The 27,401-nt window shown below is 46.1% G+C and overlaps 1 protein-coding gene across 1 annotated transcript in view; it reads right to left on the bottom strand.

Moving 5' to 3' along the window:
* Positions 1-519: 519 nt before the first annotated feature.
* The window catches only part of LOC113428446 (granulocyte colony-stimulating factor receptor-like), a 65,569-nt gene continuing 38,687 nt past the window's right edge, over positions 520-27,401 (bottom strand). Inside the window, exons 10-15 of the mRNA XM_087952747.1 lie at positions 25,623-25,724; positions 21,502-21,648; positions 18,247-18,390; positions 14,701-14,794; positions 10,091-10,172; positions 520-2,032 (exon numbers count right to left, since the gene is read on the bottom strand). Coding sequence (XP_087808873.1) covers positions 1,502-2,032; positions 10,091-10,172; positions 14,701-14,794; positions 18,247-18,390; positions 21,502-21,648; positions 25,623-25,724 — 1,100 coding nt within the window. The 3' untranslated portion in view covers positions 520-1,501. The remainder of the gene's footprint in view (positions 2,033-10,090; positions 10,173-14,700; positions 14,795-18,246; positions 18,391-21,501; positions 21,649-25,622; positions 25,725-27,401) is intronic.

The following is a 27,401-nucleotide window of genomic DNA, read 5'->3' as shown; positions in this document are numbered from 1 at the left end:
ACGCCAGGAACACAGATAAGCCACCACGATACAAGATAAATTCACGTTTGCTCCCAACAACTTGCTGTGCACAGCTTCCTCTTTTATACACTGTGTTCCCAGCTGTAGCTAATGAAGGGAATCAGGGCCCTTTCCTCCCCTGTAAGCCACGCAACCCACGTTGCTCTCTTCTCTGTTCCTGCCTGCGTGCCTCTGAATTCCCTATCCCTTGCTCTACCTCTGCCCAGCCAGACTATGCCCTTCCCCAGTTTCTTCCACAGCCAACGGAGCCACATTCCCACTCCTTGTCAGCTGTTAGTCTTCCTCCTCGGATTCAGACTCCGACAGGGGCATGACAGGGTCCAAGACTCACTGCAGTACAAGCGTGTGCTCAAGACATAGGCTCTATAGATCTGAATCTTTGTATGTTCCGGTTGTAACTTTGAACAGTCACTAAACGAATGGTTGTAAGTGAAGGACTTAGTCTGAAAGTTCACAGTCGTCCCTCTCCCCATGTCCATTAAATCTTGGCCTACTAAAGTTGGCTAGCGGAATGCCTTTTAAAAACTTTGCTCTGCAAATATGATTATTAATATCTGTAGTAAAAGGAGTGATATTAAGAATATAAAGATTGACATAAGAATAACATACTGTGATATTGAATAATCAGGATCGATAATTTAACAAAATATGTGTATTCATATCAAAGTTTGTAAGATTGTCAATTGTATTAAATACAAAGACTATTCTCATATTTGTTTTAAAATGTAAGACACTCCAGAACCACACTATTCACATGATTATATGCTTGTTGAAACAAAAAAATAAGAAAATTATTGCAAAAAAACCCACAAAACTTTGCTCTTTATTTGAAGGACTACTATCGACAGGGCGATATTGGCAACGAACACCAGCAAACTCCAAAGCTGACATGCTAAGAGAAAATGACATTTTGGTTTTTTTGGTGCAAATCTTAAAGAGGCGAGCTTTCAGCAGCTCCGATCAGCCCCAAAAGAGGTTCTCTTAAAACTTCCCAAACCGTGAATTCTTGCTGTGTCAAATTCTTCCCATCGGTTGAAAACAGCTCAATGTGAGGATTCCCCGAAGGAGGATATTTTATTCCACAGGTCAACTTCTGAGTTGGCTGAGATGTAAAGTCTTAGGAGATCTGTTTCAGTGGTGGGATTCAAGTTTTTTTTACTACCGGTTCTGTGGGCGTGACTTAATGGGCGTGGTGTGGCTTGGTGTGCGTGGCGGTGGGCGTGGCAGGGGAAGGATACTGCAAAATCCCCATTCCCTCCCTACCCCACTAACCTGCTTTCCAGCTCCCTTCTCCTGTGCAGGGCTACCAAAGGAGACACAGCCAATCGGCTGGGACTTGGGAGGCGGAGAATAGTTGGGGGCGGGGCCAGTCAGAGGTTGTATGGGCCGGTTCTCCAAAACTACTCCAAATTTCTACTACTGGTTCTCCAGAACTGGTCTGAACTGGCTGAATACCACCTCTGGTCTGTTTGCAGTGGGGTTAGGGGTGTGATTTTTCCACAGAGTGTAGCTCTTCATCTACGGTCACCAGACTAACCAAGAGTGGAAACTCCCCCACGGGTTCAAGGGACGCCCTCTTATAGGACTTGGCGTCTAAGAAAGTCTCGTAGGTCAAATTCTGGACCCAGAACTGTGGGTGAAATGGCGATTCCGGGCGTGTTTTGACCAGATCCCAGCCACTGGACCAGAAGGAAGGAGGAGCGCTCCAGGTTCCGCCTGGTCCCTGGTCGCTTTTGATAACCAACACCCGGGAGTATTCCACCTCACTCCAAGTGGCCAGAGATTTCTGGAGCTGCTGGTCTTCGGGTTCCGGTGATGCTGCTGTCCCGTTTTTGGTCGTGGAGACAACCTTCTGCAAGGCCACGGGAGACTCCACCGGCCACGGCGGCTTTCCGTGGAAGAGTTCTGGACCGGCACCTTCAGGTTGAGAAGGGAAAACCTGGAGGAGGTCACTGATGGTCATTCCGAGGTAAGCCTGGCTCCATTTCTCAGGGCCGTGAGATGTGAAGTCCTAAAGGGTGGGGAGTGGTAAGAAGAGGAGAAGGGAAGAGGAGGGGACGGCAGGGCAGGGCAGGGGAGGAGAGGAGGGAGGGCAGGGGACAAGGAGAGGGGAGGAGAAGAGAAGAGAGGGGAGAAGAGAGGAGGGGGAAGGTATGGGAGAAGCGGAGGGGAGGGGAAGAGGGGAGGGGAGAGAGGAAGAGAGGAGTGGAGGGCAGGGAGGAGAGAAGAGAAGGGGAGGGGAAGTGGGGAGAGAAGAAGTGATTGGGGAGAAGAGGGGAGGTTATGGGATGGGGAAAGGGGAGGGTAGAGAGGAGAGGAGAGGAGAGGAGAGGAGAGGAGAGAAGAGAAGAGAAGAGAGAAGAGAAAGGAGAGAAGAGAAGAGAGAGGAGAGAAGAGGAGAGGAGGAGAGGAGGAGAGAGGAGAGGAGAGAAGAGAAGAGAGAGGAGAGAAGAGGAGAGAAGAGAGAGGAGAGGAGAGAAGAGGAGAGAAGAGAGAGAAGAGAGAGGAGAGGAGAGAAGAAAAGAGAGGAGAGGAGAGAGAGGAGAGAGAGGAGAGAAGAAAGAGAGGAGAGGAGAGAGAGGAGAGGAGAGGAGAGAAGAGAAGAGAAGAGAAGAGAAGAGAAGAGAAGAGAGAGAAGAGAGAAGAAGAGAGGAGAGGAGAGGAGAGAAGAGAAGAGAAGAGAAGAGAAGAGAAGAGAAGAGAGAGAGGAGAGAAGAAAAGAGAGGAGAGGAGAGGAGAGGAGAGGAGAGAAGAGAAGAGAAGAGAAGAGAGAGGAGAGAAGAAAGAGAGAGGAGAGGAGAGGAGAGAAGAGAAGAGAAGAGAAGAGAAGAGAAGAGAAGAGAAGAGAAGAGAGAAGAAAAGAGAGGAGAGGAGAGGAGAGTAGAGAAGAGAAGAGAGAGGAGAGAAGAGAGAGAGAGAGGAGAGAAGAGAGAGGAGAGAGAAGAGAGAGGAGAGAGAGGAGAGGAGAGAGAGGAGAGAAGAAAAGAGAGGAGAGAAGAAAAGAGAGGAGAGGAGAGGAGAGGAGAGGAGAGAAGAGAAGAGAAGAGAAGAGAGAGGAGAGAAGAAAGAGAGGAGAGGAGAGAAGAGAGAGAGAAGAGAGAGAAGAGAAGAGAAGAGAAGAGAAGAGAAGAGAAGAGAAGAGAAGAGAAGAGAGAGGAGAGAAGAAAAGAGAGGAGAGGAGAGGAGAGAGAGAGTAGAGAAGAGAAGAGAGAGGAGAGAAGAGAGAGAGAGAGGAGAGAAGAGAGAGGAGAGAGAAGAGAGAGGAGAGAGAGGAGAGGGAGAGAGAGGAGAGAAGAAAAGAGAGGAGAGGAGAGAGGAGAGGGAGAGGAGAGGAGAGGAGAGGAGAGAAGAGAGAGGAGAGGAGAGAAGAGGAGAGAAGAGAGAGGAGAGAGAAGAGGAGAGAGAGGAGAGAAGAAAAGAGAGGAGAGGAGAGAGGAGAGGAGAGAAGAGAAGAGAAGAGAGAGGAGAGGAGAGAAGAAAAGAGAGGAGAGGAGAGAAGAGGAGAGGAGGAGAGGAGGAGAGTAGAGAAGAGAAGAGAGAGGAGGAGAGAAGAGGAGAGAAGAGAGAGGAGAGGAGAGAAGAGGAGAGAAGAGAGAGGAGAGGAGAGAAGAGGAGAGAAGAGAGAGGAGAGAGAAGAGAGAGGAGAGAGAGAGAGAGGAGAGAGAGGAGAGGAGAGAGAGGAGAGAAGAAAAGAGGAGAGAGAGAGAGAGGAGAGAAGAGAAGAGAAGAGAAGAGAAGAGAGAGGAGAGGAGAGAAGAAAAGAGAGGAGAGGAGAGAAGAGAGGAGAGAGAGGAGAGGAGAGAGGAAAAGAGAGGAGAGGAGAGAGGAGAAGAGAAAGGAGAGAAGAGGAGAGAAGAGAGAGGAGAGAAAAGAGAAGAGAAGAGAAGATCATGTTTAAGGTGGATGTACAGGGAATCCCACAATTGAGCCCAAAATTTCTGTTCTTAAGTGAGACATTTATTCAGTGAATTTTGCCCCATTTTATGAATTTTCTTGCCACAGTTGTTAAGTGAATCCCTGCCGTGGAGAAGTTAGTTACATGGTTGTTATGTGAATCTGGCTTCCCCATTGGCTTTGCTTGCCAGAAAGACACCAAAGGGGTCTTGAGGATGCCGCAATGGTCATAAGTGTGAAAAACGGTCATGAGTCACTTTTTTCAATGCTCTTGTAACATTGAACAGTCGCTAAATGAACTATCGTAAGTAAAGAACTACTTGCATCTACACCAAGAGTGAAATAAAGGTAGACCACAATTGAGCACAACATTTCTGTTGCTAAGTGAGACAATTGTTAAGAGACCTTTCCCCCACTTTACGACCTTTCTCGCCACTGTTGTTAAGTGAATCACTGAAGTTGTTAAGTGAATATGGCTTCCCCATTGACTTGGCTCGTCAAAAGGTTGCAAAAGCTGATTGCGAGTAACCCTCAACTTTACAACAGCTTGTTTAGTGACCGTCCAAATTTACAACAGAAAAAATTAGAGTTATGACCGTTTTTCATACTTCCGACCGTTGCATTGTCCCTATGATCATGTATTAAAAATTCAGCCACTTGGCCACTGGCTCGTATTTATGACGGTTGTGGTCTCCTGGAGTCATGCGATCCCCTTTTGCAACCTTCTGACAAGCAAAGTCAATAGGGAAGCCAGATTCACTTAACAACCATGTAACTGCAGTGATTCACTTAACAACGGTGGCAAGAAAGGTCATAAAAGGAGTCAAAATTCACTGAATTTTGCCCTTACTTTGGGCTCATTTGTGGTTTTAAGTCGAGGACTATCTGTGGATGAATCTTGGGACACACACACTGCCACCATCATAAATATATGCTGTTTGCCAAGCATCTGAATTTTGATCACGTGACCACTGGGGATGCTACCATACTTGTAAGTGTGAAAAATTATCATAAGTCCCTTTTTCCAATGTCGTCGTAGCTTCAAAAGGTCGCTAAATGAATGGTTCTAAGTCAAGGACTCCCTATATAATTTTCCATCTGATGGATGGACTTGATCAACATTGTCTCTTGTTATTAAAAGAGGTGATGGTTTTTTGGGTCATCCAGTCAAACTGACACCATCTCTGGATTAATGTTGGTAAGCTCAGGCCAAGATCTTAACGCAGAGGTCTCCAAACTTGGCAATTTTAAGACATGTGGACTTCAACTCCCAGAATTCTCCAAACGTGGCAATTTTAAGATGTGGACTTCAACTCCCAGAATTCTGGGAGTTGAAGTCCACAAGTCTTAAAGTTGCCAAGTTTGGAGACCCCTGTCTTAATGTTAAAGCAACAAGAGAAAACTGAGCATGCCCAGTCGCTGTAGAACAGGGGTTATTGGGGAGGCAGAGAAACATGCTGATTGAGGCATTCTGGGGGTTGAAATCCACAAATGTCTTTTGAGGCATTCTGAGAGTTGAAGTTCACAAATGACACCAGAGGCATTCTGGGGGTTGAAGTCCAAAAATGCCAGCTGAGGAATTCTATGAGTTGGTCCACAAATGACGCCTGAGGCAATCTTGGGATTGAAGTCCACAAATGCCAGCTGAGGCATTCTAGGCATTGAAGTCCACAAATGCCAGCTGAGGCATTCTGGGGATTGAAGTCCACAAATGCCAGCTGAGGCATTCTGGGGATTGAAGTCCACAAATGTCACCTGAGGCATTCTGGGGATTGAAGTCCACAAATGCCAGCTGAGGCATTCTAGGCATTGAAGTCCACAAATGCCAGCTGAGGCATTCTGGGGATTGAAGTCCACAAATGCCAGCTGAGGCATTCTGGGGATTGAAGTCCACAAATGTCACCTGAGGCATTCTGGGATTGAAGTCCACAAATGCCAGCTGAGGCATTCTAGGCATTGAAGTCCACAAATGCCAGCTGAGACATTCTGGGGATTGAAGTCCACAAATGCCAGCTGAGGCATTCTGGGGATTGAAGTCCACAAATGCCAGCTGAGGCATTCTGGGGATTGAAGTCCACAAATGCCAGCTGAGGCATTCTGGGGATTGAAGTCCACAAATGCCAGCTGAGGCATTCTAGGCATTGAAGTCCACAAATGCCAGCTGAGACATTCTGGGGATTGAAGTCCACAAATGCCAGCTGAGACATTCTGGGGATTGAAGTCCACAAATGCCAGCTGAGGCATTCTGGGGATTGAAGTCCACAAATGCCAGCTGAGACATTCTAGGGACTGAAGTCCACAAATGCCAGCTGAGACATTCTGGGGATTGAAGTCCACAAATGCCAGCTGAGGCATTCTGGGGATTGAAGTCCTTGAAGTCCACAAATGCCAGCTGAGGCATTCTGGGGATTGAAGTCCACAAATGCCAGTTGAGGCATTCTAGGCATTGAAGTCTACAAATGCCAGCTGAGGCATTCTGGGGACTGAAGTCCACAGATGCCAGCTGAGGCATTCTGGGGACTGAAGTCCACAAATGCCAGCTGAGACATTCTGGGGATTGAAGTCCACAAATGCCAGCTGAGGCATTCTGGGGATTGAAGTCCTTGAAGTCCACAAATGCCAGCTGAGGCATTCTAGGCATTGAAGTCCACAGATGCCAGCTGAGGCATTCTGGGGACTGAAGTCCACAAATGCCAGCTGAGGCATTCTGGGGATTGAAGTCCACAAATGCCAGCTGAGGCATTCTAGGCATTGAAGTCCACAAATGCCAGCTGAGGCATTCTGGGGATTGAAGTCCACAAATGCCAGCTGAGGCATTCTAGGCATTGAAGTCCACAAATGCCAGCTGAGGCATTCTGGGGATTGAAGTCCACAAATGCCAGTTGAGGCATTCTAGGCATTGAAGTCTACAAATGCCAGCTGAGGCATTCTAGGGACTGAAGTCCACAAATGCCAGCTGAGGCATTCTAGGGACTGAAGTCCACAAATGCCAGCTGAGGCATTCTAGGGACTGAAGTCCACAAATGCCAGCTGAGGCATTCTGGGGATTGAAGTCCTTGAAGTCCAAAAATGCCAGCTGAGGCATTCTGGGGATTGAAGTCCACAAATGCCAGCTGAGGCATTCTAGGGACTGAAGTCCACAAATGCCAGCTGAGGCATTCTGGGGATTGAAGTCCACAAATGTCAGCTGAGGCATTCTGGGGACTGAAGTCCACAAATGCCAGCTGAGGCATTCTGGAGACTGAAGTCCACAAATGCCAGCTGAGACATTCTGGGGATTGAAGTCCACAAATGCCAGTTGAGGCATTCTAGGCATTGAAGTCTACAAATGCCAGCTGAGGCATTCTAGGGACTGAAGTCCACAAATGCCAGCTGAGGCATTCTGGGGATTGAAGTCCACAAATGCCAGCTGAGGCATTCTGGGGATTGAAGTCCACAAATGCCAGCTGAGGCATTCTGGGGATTGAAGTCCACAAATGCCAGCTGAGACATTCTGGGGATTGAAGTCCACAGATGCCAGCTGAGACATTCTGGGGATTGAAGTCCACAAATGCCAGCTGAGGCATTCTGGGGATTGAAGTCCTTGAAGTCCACAAATGCCAGCTGAGGCATTCTGGGGATTGAAGTCCACAAATGCCAGCTGAGGCATTCTGGGGATTGAAGTCCACAAATGCCAGCTGAGGCATTCTGGGGATTGAAGTCCACAAATGCCAGCTGAGGCATTCTAGGCATTGAAGTCCACAAATGCCAGCTGAGACATTCTGGGGATTGAAGTCCACAAATGCCAGCTGAGACATTCTGGGGATTGAAGTCCACAAATGCCAGCTGAGGCATTCTGGGGATTGAAGTCCACAAATGCCAGCTGAGGCATTCTAGGGACTGAAGTCCACAAATGCCAGCTGAGGCATTCTAGGCATTGAAGTCCACAAATGCCAGCTGAGACATTCTGGGGATTGAAGTCCACAAATGCCAGCTGAGACATTCTGGGGATTGAAGTCCACAAATGCCAGCTGAGGCATTCTGGGGATTGAAGTCCACAAATGCCAGCTGAGGCATTCTAGGGACTGAAGTCCACAAATGCCAGCTGAGACATTCTGGGGATTGAAGTCCACAAATGCCAGCTGAGGCATTCTGGGGATTGAAGTCCACAAATGCCAGCTGAGGCATTCTAGGCATTGAAGTCCACAAATGCCAGCTGAGACATTCTGGGGATTGAAGTCCACAAATGCCAGTTGAGACATTCTGGGGATTGAAGTCCACAAATGCCAGCTGAGGCATTCTGGGGATTGAAGTCCACAAATGCCAGCTGAGGCATTCTAGGGACTGAAGTCCACAAATGCCAGCTGAGACATTCTGGGGATTGAAGTCCACAAATGCCAGCTGAGGCATTCTGGGGATTGAAGTCCTTGAAGTCCACAAATGCCAGCTGAGGCATTCTGGGGATTGAAGTCCACAAATGCCAGCTGAGGCATTCTGGGGACTGAAGTCCACAAATGCCAGCTGAGGCATTCTGGGGATTGAAGTCCACAAATGCCAGTTGAGGCATTCTAGGCATTGAAGTCTACAAATGCCAGCTGAGGCATTCTGGGGACTGAAGTCCACAGATGCCAGCTGAGGCATTCTGGGGACTGAAGTCCACAAATGCCAGCTGAGACATTCTGGGGATTGAAGTCCACAAATGCCAGCTGAGGCATTCTGGGGATTGAAGTCCTTGAAGTGCACAAATGCCAGCTGAGGCATTCTGGGGATTGAAGTCCACAAATGCCAGCTGAGGCATTCTGGGGACTGAAGTCCACAAATGCCAGCTGAGGCATTCTGGGGATTGAAGTCCACAAATGCCAGTTGAGGCATTCTAGGCATTGAAGTCCACAGATGCCAGCTGAGGCATTCTGGGGACTGAAGTCCACAAATGCCAGCTGAGGCATTCTGGGGATTGAAGTCCACAAATGCCAGCTGAGGCATTCTAGGCATTGAAGTCCACAAATGCCAGCTGAGGCATTCTGGGGATTGAAGTCCACAAATGCCAGCTGAGGCATTCTAGGCATTGAAGTCCACAAATGCCAGCTGAGGCATTCTGGGGATTGAAGTCCACAAATGCCAGTTGAGGCATTCTAGGCATTGAAGTCTACAAATGCCAGCTGAGGCATTCTGGGGATTGAAGTCCACAAATGCCAGCTGAGGCATTCTAGGGACTGAAGTCCACAAATGCCAGTTGAGGCATTCTAGGCATTGAAGTCTACAAATGCCAGCTGAGGCATTCTGGGGATTGAAGTCCACAAATGCCAGCTGAGGCATTCTGGGGATTGAAGTCCACAAATGCCAGTTGAGGCATTCTAGGCATTGAAGTCCACAAATGCCAGCTGAGGCATTCTGGGGATTGAAGTCCACAAATGCCAGCTGAGGCATTCTAGGCATTGAAGTCCACAAATGCCAGCTGAGGCATTCTGGGGATTGAAGTCCACAAATGCCAGCTGAGGCATTCTAGGCATTGAAGTCCACAAATGCCAGCTGAGGCATTCTGGGGATTGAAGTCCACAAATGCCAGTTGAGGCATTCTAGGCATTGAAGTCTACAAATGCCAGCTGAGGCATTCTGGGGATTGAAGTCCACAAATGCCAGCTGAGGCATTCTGGGGATTGAAGTCCACAAATGCCAGTTGAGGCATTCTGGGGATTGAAGTCCACAAATGTCAGCTGAGGCAATCTTGGGATTGAAGTCCACAAATGCCAGTTGAGGCATTCTGGGGATTGAAGTCCACAAATGCCAGCTGAGGCATTCTGGGCATTGAAGTCCACAAATGCCAGCTGAGGCATTCTGGGGATTGAAGTCCACAAATGCCAGTTGAGGCATTCTAGGCATTGAAGTCCACAAATGCCAGCTGAGGCATTCTGGGGATTGAAGTCCACAAATGCCAGCTGAGGCATTCTGGGGATTGAAGTCCACAAATGCCAGCTGAGGCATTCTGGGGATTGAAGTCCACAAATGTCAGCTGAGGCAATCTTGGGATTGAAGTCCACAAATGCCAGTTGAGGCATTCTGGGGATTGAAGTCCACAAATGCCAGCTGAGGCATTCTGGGTGTTGAAGTCTACCCACCTTAAAATTGCATTCCAGATTGTCTTTTTTTTTTCCTGGAGAAAATACCCAACTGCCCCTTTCCCCTGAGGCTCACTTACCAGGCACATGTTCTGTGGTATCCAAGTAGCCAAATTGCTTTTTCTTGGATCTGGAATCTGTGGCCATAGATACTTCCGAAGTCTGATAATTAAACAGATGATACAGAAGATAGATGTACAGATGATAGATACATGATAGATAATAGAAAAATTCATAGATGATAGAATAAATTGATAGATTGATAGATCAGATGATAGATACATGATGGATACATGAGAGAGACAGACATGACATAGATAAATGATAGATGGATAGACTCATAGACAGAAACAGACAGATAGAGACAGAGAGATGCCTCGATCTCATCTTCTGCAATAGTTTGAATTCAATTTACGGAATACAAATTAAAGAACCCTTTTCCAACAGTGACCACAACATGATTGATTTTTGTCTCAACATACATCCACACAAAAATCATCACAATGACAAAATCCCCAATTATAACTTCAAAAAAGGCAACTATGATCTTATAATCAACAATCTCTCTTCCCTGGATTGGCAATTTCTATTCACTGGATGCAATACTGTTGAAGACCATTACAACATATTCTTACTAGAAATCAAAAGAGCCATCAAACTATATGTATCAATAACAACTCCCCAAACCAGGAAAAACAGATTACCCGTAACCATAAGGAAGCTTCAATCCAAAAAGAGATCACTTTGGCAAAAAAACAAATCTGGTCACGTTGCCAACTTCAAAAGCCATTACAAAAATCTATGCCACCAGATTAAAACTGAATGCACTAATTATCACATTAAACAAGAGGAAAACCTTCTACGCACAAATTCCACCCATGCTTTCTACAATTTTGTAAACAACAAACTAAAAGACTCAAGGTCCATCCCACCCCTGAAAGGACCTAATGGCAAAGACTGCAATGACGACACTATTAAAGCTAACCTCTTTAACACATTCTTTGACTCAGTATTTGTAAACAGCAATGGATCAAGCCCAGTATTTCCTAGTCTAACCACAGACAACTACAATGATCTAATACATATCGATTTTACAGAAGACATTGTTGAAAAAGCACTGCGCAATCTAAAACCATCTCTATCTATTGGACTGGACAGAATATGTGCCTACTTCTTAAAAAAGCTATCCACTGCCATAGCCGAACCTCTAAGCAAAATCTTTGAAAAATCTTTCAGGACCAGCTCCTTGCCTAACCTATGGTCACAAGCCACGGTCATCCCCATCTTCAAAAAGGGAGACCCCAGCCTAGTTGAAAATTACAGACCAATCTCCTTATGCTGCGTCACCTATAAAGTCATGGAATCAATTATTAACCAATCCATTATCCTCCACTTAGAGACAAACAACCTACTCTCTAATAAATAATTTGGTTTCAGGAAAAAACTATTCTGTAATCTGCAACTCTTACACTGCAAAAACATATGGACTACACAACTCGATCAGGGCAAAGCAATAGATTTCTGTAAAGCCTTTGATTCAGTGGTACACGACAAACTACTACTAAAACTAAAACCTTATGGTATCTCTCGACACCTGCATAACTGGATAGAAGCATTCCTGTCAAACAGACAACAAATGGTCAAAATTGGGAGCATCCTATCAAATTCTGTACCTGTCAACAGTGGTGTCCCCCAAGGCAGTGTTCTAGGACCAACTCTCTTCATACTCTACATAAATGACTTCTGTGATCATATTAAGAGCAACAGCGTTCTCTTCACTGACGATATAAAGCTATTCAACACCACAGACAATACTATTATTGTCCAAAAAGACCTTGACTATGTATCAAAATCATACATTGCAATGTCCTACCTGCAAATGAATACTTCAGCTTCAACCATAACAATACAAGAACACACAATAGATACAAACTCAAAGTAAACCGCACCAAACTTGATTGCAGGAAATACGACTTCAGCAACAGAATGGTCAATGTTTGGAATACTCTACCCGACTCTGTGGTTTCTTCCCCAAACCCCAAAAACTTTAACCTTAGACTGTCTACTATTTTTTTTTTAAGCAAATTTTATTAATTTCAAAGACAAACAAATCATCATCAACCATTACATATTTGAACCTTTTTCCATTATAAATTTTACAAGTCAGATAAAACCTTATTTTATACAATACAATTCTATTTTAAGCCATTTCCATATGAGCATAAAAATATCTCTTATCCAATTTCTCTTTACTTCTCTTTACTCTTATTCAATTTCACTATTATTATTTCATCTATTTCTTTCTGACTTGATTACCATTATTCTCATTCTGTATTTCTACAAGGTTTTATTAATACTCTCAAAAACATAAACACACAACAAACAAACATATAAAAAATCTTTTAGGAAAGTAACTTGGCCCCAGGTACCTCTCTTTATATGGGCTTCAATTATATTCATGCTCATCTTACATATCATTACCTATTTTGTTTACCATTCTATATCTTCTATATAAACTTCTCCACACATTTCACTCTTCATAATTCTATCTTATTTAATCCATCTTAATTTAAATCATTATATTTGTATCTTTTGCCCATTCTTTATTATCCCTCTATCTCATTCCTTATAAAAAAAAAAAAAAGAATTTCTCCTGAAATCACTAATCAGAGTATGATGCCTTTCTATCCTCCCCCTAAATTAATTAGATTAACATTTAAAATAACACCTAATACCCAATCTGATTCTGCTTGGTACATTCTATCTACTAATTTTTTTCTTTTAATAACAATAAAAACAGAGTAATAAATCCAAAATGATTAAATACATAGTTAAATAATAAATCTAAATATTAAATCTTATAACATTCCCATTGCCTTTCCCTTTAATATTTTATTACATTTTAAAATCAATCATTGTTAAACATTTCAACATTTTAATTTCTTATTAACTCTTAAGCCATTCTAATTTTCTATTTCTAATACAGATGTTACAATACCATCTTATGTACCTTGCAAAATCTTTTTTAAGAAAATTGTACTTTACCCTTTGTCCCTAAAAAAAATTCCTCTTTTCCCATCTAATTTCAAAACTTTGTGGCTTTTCTCCGCCTTTCCCCTTTCTTTCTTCTCCCACCAAATCTTCCTACCCACCCTTCTTCTAGCCTCTGCCTTGCTGGCATCCCTTCTCTTGTTGTGTTCCCTTTTTCTTTTGTTTACTATCATTATATTTATTTTGCATCTTATTTTTCTCTTTCTTAAATGTTTTTTTAGATCTTAAGTCCTTTATTTTCCTCGCTTTCTTCCTTCCTTCTTTCTTAGTTAAATTTTGGAATTCATTAAAGATGGCATCTTCATCTTCTTCTTCTTGTTGTTCTTCTGCCTCCATCTGTTGTATTGTTTGTTGATAATTAACCAGAGCCATTTCTAAAAATAGGAAGGCTTTTTCCATACCATCTTTACCGGCTGCTTTTGTTTGCTCATATTCTTCCCTCAGTTCCTCAAAAGAAAAAGCCATTATAGATCTTTTCTTTTCTTTTCTTTTTTCCCTCTTTCTTCTTACACCAACCAAGATATTTAAAAAAAAAAGTAAAACAATCCCAAAATCCACAATCCTCAATCAATCCAAGCCAAGACAAAATTCTCCCTTTTTCTTCCAGGGGTAGTATCAGACAAAAAAAAAAAAAAAAGTCCAAATCTGTATTTTGAAGCCTTATTGGAGTTCTATTTCTGTCTTCAAATCCTTAAGGCATCACCTCCAACAAAATCAAACCAGATGAATATATTTTTTGTCCTCTCCCTTCCGACTTATCCCATAAAAGCTAGTTTTACCTGAAAAAAACAGGTTTCTCAATGTCCACTTATTAATTCCGTCGGGAAGGAGAGTAAACTTTCCTTTCAGCACCACCAAACTGCCGCTTTTTTCCTCTTCTAGAAGGTATCATTCAGAAAGTCATAATTTTCAGAAGTTTTGTTAAATATGTCTTAGAGTCCTGGGAACCAAGAAAAACTTTCTCTTTTCAAAAACTTTCTCCACTTCCTCCTGCGCATTCTTACCCGGCTGCCAGCTTCTTTGTGGCGGCCATTGCGGACCGCCGCTGCACCGTCTTGGGAAAAGAGGGTTCTGCCGGCCGGGGAGGGGTCTGCAACACCCCAAACCCCTCTCCGGATCCCCTATCTTCAGCTGCCCCTGCAGGGCAGCCTAGCTCCGGACCCGTCTGGATCGGAGCACCAAAAGCGGCTAGCGCAGCAGGGATCGCGCAGCTTCGCGAATCCCTGCCGCTCGCGAAGCCGACAAACCGGAAGTCCCTTAGACTGTCTACTATTGACCTTACCCCCTTCCTAAGAGGCCTGTAGGGGGCGTGCATAAGTACACCAATCATGCCTACCGTCCCTGTCCTTTTGTTTTTTATTTTTCTTATAAGTATCTATCTCATGTATTCAAAACTATATTTATTCTTATACCTGTATCTTGTAAGTGATTGACAAATCAAATTTAAAAAAATCTAAAAATTGACATGGATAGTAGATAGATAGGTAGATAAATAAATAGACTAAATAAATAAATAAACAGACAGACAGACACAGATACATGAGACAGATGACATGGATGATAGATAGATACTGTAGACAGACAGACAGACATAGGGAATGACAATGATAAATGGAAAACACAGTACTTATTGACATACGATCGATGTCTGGAAACGCAGACCAAAGTTCCTGCAAGGAGAATGACAAACCCTACGCAAAAAACTGAGACCAGGATTTCAACTTCCCCATAGTCTGGAGAAAAAGAAAAAAAGAAAGGTTTAGGCGAAAGACAATTTCAACAACTCACATGTGCATTAAAAAAAAAAAAGATACAGGTTTTCATTCACGCAGCACACTCAAACCCAGCTAAAATACAGATGGTTGGATTCTTGTCTCAGCAGGCTATGTGAACAGGCCCACTGTTAAGCCATCATTGGGTTGCAGATGATGGATGTTTGACAATTCGGGTTTTTTATCTGGCTTGGGGTGAAACATGTGTTGCCTACCGTCCCTGTCCTATTGTTTCTTTTATTTTTCTTTTATTTTTCTTATATGTACCCATTTCATGTATTCATAACTATGTATACACTGATACTTATTACCTTGTAAACAATTGACAAATCAAATAAATAAATAAATAAAAATAAAATAAATGTTGTGTGAATGCCAGCAAGCTGGAGGATCGCAGAGTGGCCAGAAAAACAGCTTCTGGCTCATTCTTAGATTGCCATTTTGTGCAGCGTTTCCCAACCTTGGCAATTTTAAGATATGCGGTGTCCAACTCCCAGAACTTCCCCCCCTCTAGATAGATAGATAGATAGGTAGATAGAGCTATCTATATCTATATATCTATATCTATCTGTCATCTATATCTGCCTGTCTGCCTGCCTATCCATATCTATCATCTATCTATATCTGTTTATCTCTTATCTATTCATCTTTCTTATCTATCCACACATCCAACTATTTTCTCTCTATCAGTCTGTCTACCTGATTTATATAGCTGTCCATCTCTCTCTCTCTCTCTCTCTCTCTCTCTCTCTCTCTCTCTCACTCACACACACACACACACACACACACACACACACACACACCCCTAATCTAAAAATATGAGTTCCAGGTATACTTGTAAAAGAAGAAACAGACATCCCGAACTTGAAATTATATTTAATGTACTTACTAAGCTTTCATCAGCCTCTGCTGACATGTCAGAGTATTAAGCTACTATTACAGAGACCTCTGCCTTTATATATCATTAATCAATTTAGCCCTTGTATGCGTGATAGGTCCTTCCAACCACCTCCCATCCATAATTAGCTTTGTTGTTTTTGCTTCCGTCATGTTGGTCAAAGGAGGCTTATCTCTTGTTGTTGCTTCCTGCCTTGTCCGACCTAGCCTGGAATGCTTATCTCTACATGATGTTAACCTGCCAGCTATTGCAGTTGTGGTTGGCCTGGCTTGTTCTTCATGATTCCTATCTGTTATAACTCCTCTGTATTTGGACAGGGCTGGCTGTGCCTTCATAGGATGAGTCCACATGCCCAGGGATGAGGGGGGGGGTGGGGTGCCATTGGTCCCTGCTCCCCAATGGGAAGTGGTCTCTGCTCATCCTGCAGGGTCTTTCCTGGTGTCTCAGTGCCTGGTAGACCGGTGGTAGTTCGATATGCCTATTGATAGAATTGCTGTTGGAAAACCTTCTTTTAGAAGGTGTCCTCCTTTAGTTATATCACGGGCAACAACCTCAGCCTCTTGAAAACTGAATGTGTGATTATGCTCCTGCATATGTGCCCGGATCTGAGAGCGCTGTTCTTTACACCGGACAGCCAGTTCGTGTTTGGGTACCCTGGTCTGTAGCCGCTTGGCTGTTTTCCCTACATAATTGCTTGCACAATGGCTGTCCGGCACACCCTCCCCCGCTGCTTCCCACAGCCTGGTTCTAAATCCTCCACAGCCGGAGGATTGGGGATCCCTGACATAAAGGATGGCTCCACGGTCTCCATCCAGTCTGAGCTGCCTTGAACCATGGTTTATCCAGCCTGCGGTAAACAATGTTTACTACATGTGTGTACAATGTAGTAAAGAATGTTCTTTCTGCGCCAACTCAGAAAGCTCAAACTGCCCACTGCTGATCCAGTTCTACAGAGGAATGATTGAGTCTGTCATCTGCACCTCTATAACTGTCTGGTTTGGTTCTGCAACCCGACAGGACAGACAGACTCCAGAGGATAATTAGGACGGCAGAAAAAACAATTACTACCAACCTCCCTTCCATCAAGGACCTGTATACTGCATGAGTCAAAAAGAGGGCTGTGGAAATATTTACAGACCCCTCATATCCTGGACATAAACTGTTTCAGCTCCTTCCCTCAAAACGAGGCTATAGAGCACTGCACATCAGAACAACTAGACACAAGGACAGTTTTTCCCCCAAATGCCATCACTCTGCTAACAAATAATTCCCACAACACTGTTCAACTGTTTACAAAGTCTGCACTACTATTACTATTAACCTTCTCATCACTCCTTATCATCCATCCCCTCCCACTTGTGACTGTATGACTGTAACTTTGTCGCTTGTATCCTTACGATTTATATGGACTGTTTCCTAGTATGATTTGATTTCTTATTGTGCCTTATGACTATCATTAAGTGTTGTACCTGATGATTTTTTATTTTATAGATTATTGTTTACAATTGTAAATATACAACAGTGCTGCCGTTTTGGCGTTACATTTACTATACATACAAAGATATTGCTAAACCATTAACTTTCATATTATTGATACAGTATTTGCTTTTTGGTTCTATTCATCCAGGTTATTTCTGTTCTGACCTTGCCTTCTTTTTTGTAACCACTGATAAAACTTATTCCACGTTTCATAGTAAACTGATTCCCCCTTATTTTTCAGTTCTAAGATTAGCCTATCCAATTCTGCGCAAGCCATTATTTTTTTTTTATTATTTCTCTTTCTGGTGGTATGGTTTCATTTTCCCAATATTGTGCGTATATCATTCACACCGCTGTCAAAACATGTATGATCAAATATGCTATATCTTTCCTATAACTTTCTATCATTATTCCCAAGAGAAATAATTCGGGTTTAAACGGAATATGCTCTCCCACCTCTTGTTCCACCCAAGTCTGTATCAATCTGTACCTTACGAGTCTTGACAAATGTGTCTTTTCTTTTTATGGACACAGAGAGCATTTGCACCAAGACAAATTCCTTGTGTGTCCAATCAAACTTGGCCAATAAAGTATTCATTCATTCATTCATTCATTCATTCATTCATTCATTTATTCAAACATTCATTTATTCAATCATTTATTTATTTATTTATTCAATCATTCATTCATTCAATCATTCAATCAATCATTCATTCATTCATTTATTCACTTATTCAAACATTCATTCATTCAATCATTTATTTATTTATTCATTTATTCAAACATTCATTTATTCAACCATTTATTTATTTATTTATTTATTTATTCAACCATTCATTCATTCATTCATTCATTCATTCACATTCAAACATTCATTCATTCAATCATTTATTTATTTATTCATTCATTCATTCAATCATTCATTCATTCATTTATTCATTCATTTATTTATGTATTTATTCAATCATTCATTCAATCATTCATTCATTCATTCATTCAAACATTCATTCATTCATTCATTCATTCAAACCCTCACCGTAGTTCTTAGTGCGGATGGACAGCAAGGATCCTCTGGTGCTCCCGCCTTCATTGGCCGTCACCATGTACACCCTCACAGTTGAGCCGGGGGCCAAGCCGTGGATGACGTAGTGATGCACTGAGCCGTCCAGCACCACGGCCCCTGGAAAAGAGGAAGCAGGGAGAGGCCAGACCCACAGTCGCAAAGACTCCGTTGTCCTTGGCCCCTGCAAAGCTCACTGTGGTCGTAAGTCGAGGACACAGGTGGTCCTCGACGTACGACCACAACGGAGACCAGAATTTCTGCTGCTAAGCGAGACAGGTGTTCAGTGAGTTTCGCCCCATTTTTACAACAAACGATGATGATTTTTAAATAGGAACAGAAGCTGATTATAAAAAGGACACTTGCTGTATAAATCTTATCCGCAGTTCATGTTTCTGTTGGCTAAATCAAAGGAGGCGCTGATGGGAAGCATGCAGCTAGTCCTCGACTTACGACCTCAATTGAGCTCCAAGTTTCTGTCGCTAAGCGAGGTCGTTCTTAAGTGAACTTTGACCCATTTTGCCCCCTTTCTTGCCACATTGGTTAAGTGAAATCGCTGCAAGTTGTTAAGCTAGTCGTACAGTTTTTAAAGTACCTGGCTTGATTGCGCCTGTCAGAAAGCTGTAAAAGGGGATGATGACATGATTCCGGGACACTGCAACCGTCATAAATGTGAGACCATTGCCAAGTGCCTGAATTTTGATCATGTGACCACAGGGATGCTGCAAAGGTCATAAGAATGGAAAAAAAAAGGTCATAAGCAGGGGTGGGCTTCAAAAAAATTCAGCAAAGGGTTCTTTGCCAGGTTCCTGGGTGGGCGTGGCCATGGTGGGCGTGGCCTAGCCGACCTCCTGTACCACGGTGTGGGGGGGTGTTTTTGCCCTCCCCGGGCTCCGGAGGCTTTCTTGGAGCCTCCGGAAAGGTGAAAATGGTCTCCCCCAGGCAGGGGTGGGATTCATTTTTTTTAACAACTGGTTCTGTGGGCGTGGCTTAGTTGGTGGGTGTGGCTTGGTGGTCATGTGACTGGCTGGGCGTGGCCAACTCAACATCACTCACATCGAGGCACGCATCTCCTCGCCTGGCCTCTTGCCTCTCCTCTCCTCTCATGACTGTGGGGATGCTGCAACAGTCGTAAGTGTGAAAAAGGGTCATAAGTCACTTTTTTCAGTGCCATTGTAACGTTGAACGGTCACTCCGCACAAGCAAAGTACCAGCAAAGGAGGGGAAAAAAACTCCAGAGACGTTCCAGAGACAGGAAGTCTAGTCCCGCCAAGAATGTAATAAGGGTTAACGGAGAGGCAGTTTCTGTAAGCAACACCAGAATGTTTCCTTCCTGCCTTCCTTACAGGATTAGGCCAGTAATTTCTTCTAACAACCGGTTCTCCGAACTGCTTAGAATGTTAACAACTGGTTCTAGAGAATAGGTGCGAACTGGTACCGTGTTTCTCACATAATAAGGCCGGGCCTTATTTTTTTTTGACCAAAAGCGGCTAGGACGTCTTTTCGGGGGTGACTTAATTCTCCCCCTTGCATCCTCGGGTGGGTGGGCGGGCGGTGACAGCTTGGATATTCGGGAGACCTTCGGGTTCGGGCCACCGTTGCTTTCCCTTCTCCCTTGCTGCCGCGGCTTTTGGCGCAGCCACGTGCGGCCAGTCAGGGCTCCTCCCTGCAACCGGAACCCTGAGGAGACACTTGGCTTCAGGGGCTCCCGTCTTCCCTTTGCTTTCGAAGGTAAAGCGAATTATTTTACAAAGCCTCCCCTGCCCGAGAGGGCAGCCCAACCCCACGTGGGGAGGCTAATCTCCCGGGGCCTCTTCCGTTCCTCCCCGACCTCCCTACGCTGCGCGCCTCTGACGCGCCGCTCCCTTCAGCCCAGCAAGCTCTTCCACCTCAAAGAAAGGCCAGGCGGGTGGCTGCGGAGCAGCAGCAGCGGGTCTGAGCCGCTCGCAGCGGAAACAGCCACCACCTGTAGCCCGACGCGGGGAGAACGAGCGAGGTTAGCGCCCGCCAGCCCGGGCGAGATTTGGGAACGAGGGGCAGGAGGAGGCACGCACACACCCGCGGCTCACTTTCCCAGCTTTGCCCAGCCCTTACGGCTCTGGCGCGGCCCTGGCGGGCAGCGAGCGCCTCCCCGCCGGACCCTCCGCTCATCCTGCCAGGGCCGCGCCAGAGCTGTAAAATAATGTAAAATAATTTGTAAAATAATTTGTAAAATAATTCGCTTTACCTTCGAAAGCAAAGGGAAGACAGGAGCGCCTGAAGCCAAGTGTCTCCTCAGGGCTCCGGTTGCAGGGAGGAGCCCTGACTGGCCGCACGTGGCTGTGCCAAACGCCGCGGCAGCAAGGGAGAAGGGGCAGCAAGGGAGAAGGGAGAAGCAACGGTGGAAGGTCTCCCGATATGAAGTGCCCCACCAACGCAGGCAGCACCATATCCGGGCATGCAACAAAAGTACTTACTAACGACAAGCCCCCCCCCCGCTCTCCCCCCCCCATTTTGCATGTTTAATATGGGGCTTAATTTGGGGGGAGGGGCTTAATTTGATTTTATGCCAATAAAACATGGTGGGGCTTCCTATTGGTGGAGGCCGTATTGTTGGAGAAACACGGTAGAATCCCACCCCTGTCCCTAGGCTCCAGAGGCTCTCTGGAAGCTGGAAACAAGCCCATTTCCGGCCTCCCAGAACTTCTGGGAGGCCCGTTTTTCGCCTTCCCCGAGCCTCCGCACACGCCCTGCACTTACCTGCATCCAAAACAGGCTGTGTGGGGAATCCTGGGAGGGGGGCCATCCAGGAGTGGGATTTTTGGGGGTTCTCCGAACTGCCCAGAATCTTAGCTAGGGGCCCTCCCGAACCCCCGCAAACCCCCAGCAGCCCAGCCCTCGTCATACGTCACTTTTTTTCAGTGCCGTTATAACTTTGAACGGTCCCTAAATGAAGTGTTGTAAATCAAGGACCGCCTGTGCTTAGGGTCACACTATCAAGAATGTTTCATTCGTGCAGGTTTCAAGAATAAACTGCAGGCTCAGGACAGTCCGGTCGTGAAGGCGCTGGACTAGAAGTGGGGTGCGTGAGAGAAAGACTTTGAGAGACACGGGGCAAAGCAATGTGGTGCAGGGCAGGGGTCTCCAACCTTGGCAACTTTAAGCCTGGCAGACTTCAACTCCCAGAATTCCCCAGCCAGCTTTTCTCAGCCAACCTAACTCTTTGCCGAGAAGCATAAGGTTTCTCCTTACGATAGGCCTCCTTCTTCTCTTCCTTGTAGTAAAGGGTGTAGTTCTGGATCTCGCCACCTTGTTCTTCCAAGGGGAGCCTCTCCCACTGCAGCTCCACCCAAGATTTCCAGACCTGAGTGGGATACAAAGCCGGGGCCCGACGTGGAGCTGGAAAATAGAAAGGAGACATCTAGGCATCAGCGAGTAGACCCTGACACCGAAAGGGACAGATGCGTATAAGAATAGGATGCCAAACACTTAGGGTTTTTAATGGAAATACCACTGCACCCCCTCCCGCCTCACCCTTAAATCAGTGGTGCAATTCAACTGGTGTAACCATCGGTTCGGCACGCACAGCATTTAGAAAAGACAATTTGTAGCTATAGTACTTGCCTTCCCGGTGAATAAAACAGCTGGTGCGTGGCAAACTGCTCTGCCGCGCGAATCAGCTGTGCTCAAAATCAAGGAAATAAAGCTCAGGAAAAGGACAGGGGCGGGGCCAAAATAATCACCGGAACTACTGGTTCGCCTGAACCACCCAAACCGGTAGAATCCCACCCTCCCTGCCCTATGTTTCTTGCTTGCTGACCCCACAGCCTATTCGTTGAAGAAGTCCATATCTGAAATGGAACCTGAGCATGACCTTGGAAGGCAGAGGGCGAGATGCTGCTGTAGTGGAATGTAGTCTGGATTCCCAGAAGGGAGGGGCTGCATTCCAGAGGAAGAAAGTGAATATACGGTACAGAAGGGACCTCGGAGGTCTTCTAGTCTGAACCCTCCCCCCCACCCCGTTCGAGCGGGAGACCCTAGACCAGCGGTCCCCAACCTTTCCAGCTTTCCAAGGTGGATGGATGGATAAGGTATTTAAATAGACAGGTAGGCAGGTAGGTAGGTAAATAGATAGCTAGAGAGAAGGGTGGAGAGAGAGAAAGGTAGGCAGGCAGGCAGACAGACAGGCAAATCCTCTCTAATGAATGAGGTAGTTAAAAGAGACAGCAGACAAGATTTCCCTTTCAGATTTGCAAGTTTCTTTCTTTTCTGCGGTGGTGCATCCTCCCTTCAGGCATCAGAATGGCCTTTCGTAAGGCCCTAAAAAACTGCCCCTGCTCCTGAGCCTGCGGCGCTGAATGTGTCAAGTGCCCCGTTTCCTGATTTTATTGCTAAGTGGCCAAGGATCTCAGCTATTATATGTAATTATTTTGGGGGTTGGTTTTTCTTATTTTTAAAATGTATTTCGTCTTTTCGCTGCCATATGTCTTTTTTTTTTTTTGAAATCGTAAGCTTCCCAGAATGATTGATTGAGATGGGCCGGCTATAGAAACGGATTGAATGAAGGAATGAGTGCGTGCTGTTAATGTAGCTTTATAATAAAATATGTAATCTTGTTGTGTTTCCTGCCTCATCTACGTAGGAGGCTGAGATCGAACTTACAAGTCTGAAAGTACAAATCCCCCACCATCTCTTTTTGTTGTCCTGAGGACTGATCTTTTTTATCTTTCTTTCTCTGCCTGTTACACATTTGCGGGCTCCTTCACCTTTTATCTGGTCGTTCCCCCTTTTCTCCCAAGGACATTCTCACATTCCTTTAGAACAGTGTGTGTGTGTGTGTGTGTGTGTGTGTGTGTGTGTGTGTGTGTGTCCAAACTTGGCAACTCTTAAGACTTGTGGACTTCAACTCCCAGAATTCCTCTGCCAGCCCATTCCTCAGCCAGCTGATATATTACAATGAAAACACTAAAAGTATTTTAAAACTCTAAAAAAAAACGAATCCAAAGTAAATACCCACAGCAGCTGAGATACTCCATGCTGGCTGGGGAATTCTGGGAGTTGAAGTCCACCAGTCTTAACGTTGCCAAGTTTGGAGACCCTTGCTTCACACAATGTGATAGCAAATAAAAGGTTTGTTTATACCTGTAGTTCCCTTGGACTGCAAGGCGATCCAACCGGTCAGTCCCAGAGGAGATCAACCCTGACTGCTCTTTAGAAGGCCAGATCCTGAAGATGAAACTCAAAGACTTTGGCCACCTCATGAGAAGGAAGGACGCCCTGGAGAAGAGGCTCATGCTGGGAACGATTGAGGGCAATAGAAGAAGAAGGGGACGGCAGAGAATGAGGTGGCTGGGCGGGAGTCACTGAAGGAGCCGGCGTGAGCTTAAATGGACTCCGGAGGATGGTAGAGGACAGGAAGGCCTGGAGGAACGTTGTTAGGGTTTGAGGATTAACCCCTAGAAGAGTATTGCAGCAGTAGTCAAGCCAGGCAACCAAAGGAGAGCGGAAGGGCCCCAGAGTATACACACACTGAACACAAACACTGTTTGTAGTTTAAATAGTTTTTAATCCAGTTAGAGTTTAAGCATTGTCATTCAGTCCATTAAGTCATTCACAGTATTTCCATCCAGTAAGACTCACTAGTATAGTCCAAGTTAAGAGTCCTTGCAATATCTTTATCAGCCGATAAAGATATCTTCTCCTCCTCCGGTTTCACTCTCCAGAGAAACAAACGCTGGATATTCAGCAAACAGTAGCAAACAAAAACAGTTCAGTCACAGGCACTCACAGTCAGTAATCACAGTTAGTCGCAGCAGCACACAGTAACAGGCAGCTTTCCAGTTTCTAATGCTTCCTTATATTTTAACTTCTAACCGCACCCTTAATCGGCTAATTGCCTGCTGCATTGTGCTTAAAGTGATAAGCACTTAAACCATGATATCTAAGTTTTATATATTTATTCACCCAAACCATATTTGGTATCAATGTTATACCTAACATAAAAGTATTTTAAAACTCTAAAAAAAAACGAATCCAAAGTAAATACCCACAGCAGCTGAGATACTCCATGCTGGCTGGGGAATTCTGGGAGTTGAAGTCCACCAGTCTTAACGTTGCCAAGTTTGGAGACCCTTGCTTCACACAATGTGATAGCAAATAAAAGGTTTGTTTATACCTGTAGTTCCCTTGGACTGCAAGGCGATCCAACCGGTCAGTCCCAGAGGAGATCAACCCTGACTGCTCTTTAGAAGGCCAGATCCTGAAGATGAAACTCAAAGACTTTGGCCACCTCATGAGAAGGAAGGACGCCCTGGAGAAGAGGCTCATGCTGGGAACGATTGAGGGCAATAGAAGAAGAAGGGGACGGCAGAGAATGAGGTGGCTGGGCGGGAGTCACTGAAGCAGTCGGCGTGAGCTTAAATGGACTCCGGAGGATGGTAGAGGACAGGAAGGCCTGGAGGAACGTTGTCCATGGGGTCGCGATGGGTCGGACACGACTTCGCAACTAACAACAACATGTACATCTCCATAATTTGAGGTCACTCCAAGCCAACTGAAGCTCCCTTTGTCTGTATGGGTGGCGCAATAGCCATAGCAATAGCACTTAGACTTATATTCTGCCAGGGCTGGGCTGCTGGGGGCTCGCAAGGGGTTCAGGACAGCCCCTAGCTAAGATTCGGTGCAGTTTGGAGAAACCCCCCCCCCCCAAATCCCACTCCTGGCTGGCCCCGCCCACCCCACCCTACCCCACCCCTCCCATGAGTCCCCCATGCAGCCCAGTTTGGATGCAGGTAAGTGCAGGGCACAGATGGAGGCTCCGGGAGGGCAAACAACGGGCCTTTCAGAAGTTTGAGAAGGTTGAAACAGGCCCGTTTCCGGCTTCCAGAAAGCCTCCACAGCCCGGGAAGCCGTTTTCACCCTCCCGGAGGCCTGAGGAAAACCTCAGGCGCCTGGAAAGGGCAAAAATGCCCCCCCCACCCACCCGCTGTGGTGCAGTAGGCCACGCCCAGCATGGCCACGCCCACCCAGCAACTGCGCAGAGAACCCGCTGCTAAAAATTTTTGAAGCGAACCCGTCTACCGCTTCACAGTGCTTTTACACAGCCTTCTCTAAGCGGTTTACAGAGCCCATCTCTTGCCCCCCCAAACAATGTGGGTCCTCATTTGACCCACCTCGGAAGGACGGAAGGGCGGAGTCCACCTGGAGCCTGGTGGGATTCGAACTGCCAAATTTGCAGTCAGCCGGCAGTCAGAAGAAGAAGCCTGCAGTACCGCCCTCTAGCCACTGGGGCCACCGTGCACTTTCTTACTAAATAACAGCCAAGCCCCCAAATCCAGGAATATCAACCTCAGGACGTCACAGGTTCCGCTTACCGATTTGCTTGGAGTAAGCCTGAGTCGAACCAAAGGCTCTGAGACGGCCGTCTAAGAGTCCAAAGATCTTCACAGCATAACGATTCCCAGGCTCGATGGCTTCTGGAGGAGGAGGAGGAGGAGGAGGAGGAGGAGGAGGAGGAGGAGGAGGAGGAGGAGGAGGAGGAGGAGGAGGAGGAGGAGGAGGAGGAGGAGGAAGAGGAGGAGGAGAAGGAGGAGGAGGAGGAGGAGGAGGAGGAGGAGGAGGAGGAGGAAAAGGAGGAGGAGGAGGAAGAGAAGGAGGAGGAGGAGGAGGAGCAGGAGGAAAAGGAGGAGGAGGAGGAGGAGGAAGAAATGAGCAATTACGGAAACATTTGTGGCCCGCGGTTTGGCTTTTACTTATCCTATCCCCCTGTCTGTTTTGCTCTGATCTGGCCGTTCGTTGTGAAGTTCCTTGTGAAGATGAGGAGGAGGCTGGAGCAGTGGTGGGATTCAAATTTTTTTTTTACTCCCAGTTCTGTGGGCGTGGCTTAGTAGGCGTCGTGTGGCTTGGCGGTTGTGGCTTGGCGGGCACGGCAGGGGAAGGGGACTCAGAAACGGCGTAGGGTAGGATCTCCTGCTTAGGCAGGGGGTTGGACTAGATGACCTAACAAGGTCCCTTCCACAACTCTTGTTAATCGGATTGAAGTTTCTGCCTGGGGTCTGCAGGAAATCTCCCTTCAATTGACACCTCCCCCCACCCCCCACCGGATCTGGCAAGCCTGATTTTCACAAGGGAGGGTGGCCTTGCGGGTGTGTGATTCGGAAGAGCGTCGTCTCACGCAGAGGGCTGGTTATGTGCCGTGGAGCAGAGGATCGATATTAATTTCCTGGCTGCATGGGAAAGATGGGGGTGTGTGTGTGTGCAAAACCCTGAGGGTTGTGGCTGTTGTCGTTGTCGCTCCTGCTGCTGGAGGAGGTCTACTTCAGCCTTGCAAGCCAGGCAAGGCAGCTGCCCGGATGTGCATTCCTATTTCCTCTTCATGGCGGGAGGCTTGCGAAGAAGAAGGTCACCGCGACCTTGAGCACCGCCCTGGGCAAGCCACTGCAGCAAAAAACATCCCAAGCAGCAGCTGCTTCTCCTTCTTCACCAAAAGGGCCTTGGCCAATAGCTGACAGAGCCAAAAAACCCTGTAGGATCACGCCTGATTCATTCTTTCTAGCCCGTCTTCTCTCTTAGGTGTTTGTTTTTTTCACCCTCCTTTTTCTCTCTTCTGTCTTTCTTTTGTGGCCTTTCTCTCTCTCTCTGATATTTCCCCAATCCCCCTTTTCTCTTTGAACTTCCTCTTTTCTCTTATGCTTTTCCTTCCTTCCTCCCTTCCTCCGTCCCCCTCCCCACTCCCTGCTTTTCTTCCCTTCCTTCCTTCCTTCCTTCCTTCCTTCCTTCCTTCCTTCCTTCCTTCCTTCCTTCCTTCCTTCCTTCCCTCCCCCTTCTCCCTTCCTTCCTCCCTCCCTCCCTTTCCTTTCCTTTCCTTTCCTCCCTCCTTCCTTCCTCCCTCCCTTCCCTCTCCCTGTCTTCCTTCCTTTCCTCCCTCCTTCCTTCTTTCCTCCTTCCCAGCCTCCTTCCACTCTCCCTCCATCCCTCCCTTCTCTCACCTACCTTTCCTTCCTTCCTCCCTCCCTTCCCTCTCCCTGCCTTCCTTCCTTTCCTCCCTCTTCCCTTCTTTCCTCCTTCCAAGCCTCCTTCCACTCTCCCTCCATCCCTCCCTTCTCTCACCTACCTTTCCTTCCTTCCTTCCCTCCCTCCCTTCCTCCTCTCTC

The sequence above is a fragment of the Notechis scutatus genome, chromosome 1 (assembly GCF_049901735.1).
Source record: "Notechis scutatus isolate UNSWTSFEM ecotype Mainland chromosome 1, rNotScu1.2, whole genome shotgun sequence".
Classification (NCBI taxonomy): domain Eukaryota; kingdom Metazoa; phylum Chordata; class Lepidosauria; order Squamata; family Elapidae; genus Notechis; species Notechis scutatus.
The sequence above is the reverse complement of the archived record's forward strand: the minus strand, read 5'-3'. Positions and strand labels throughout refer to the sequence as shown.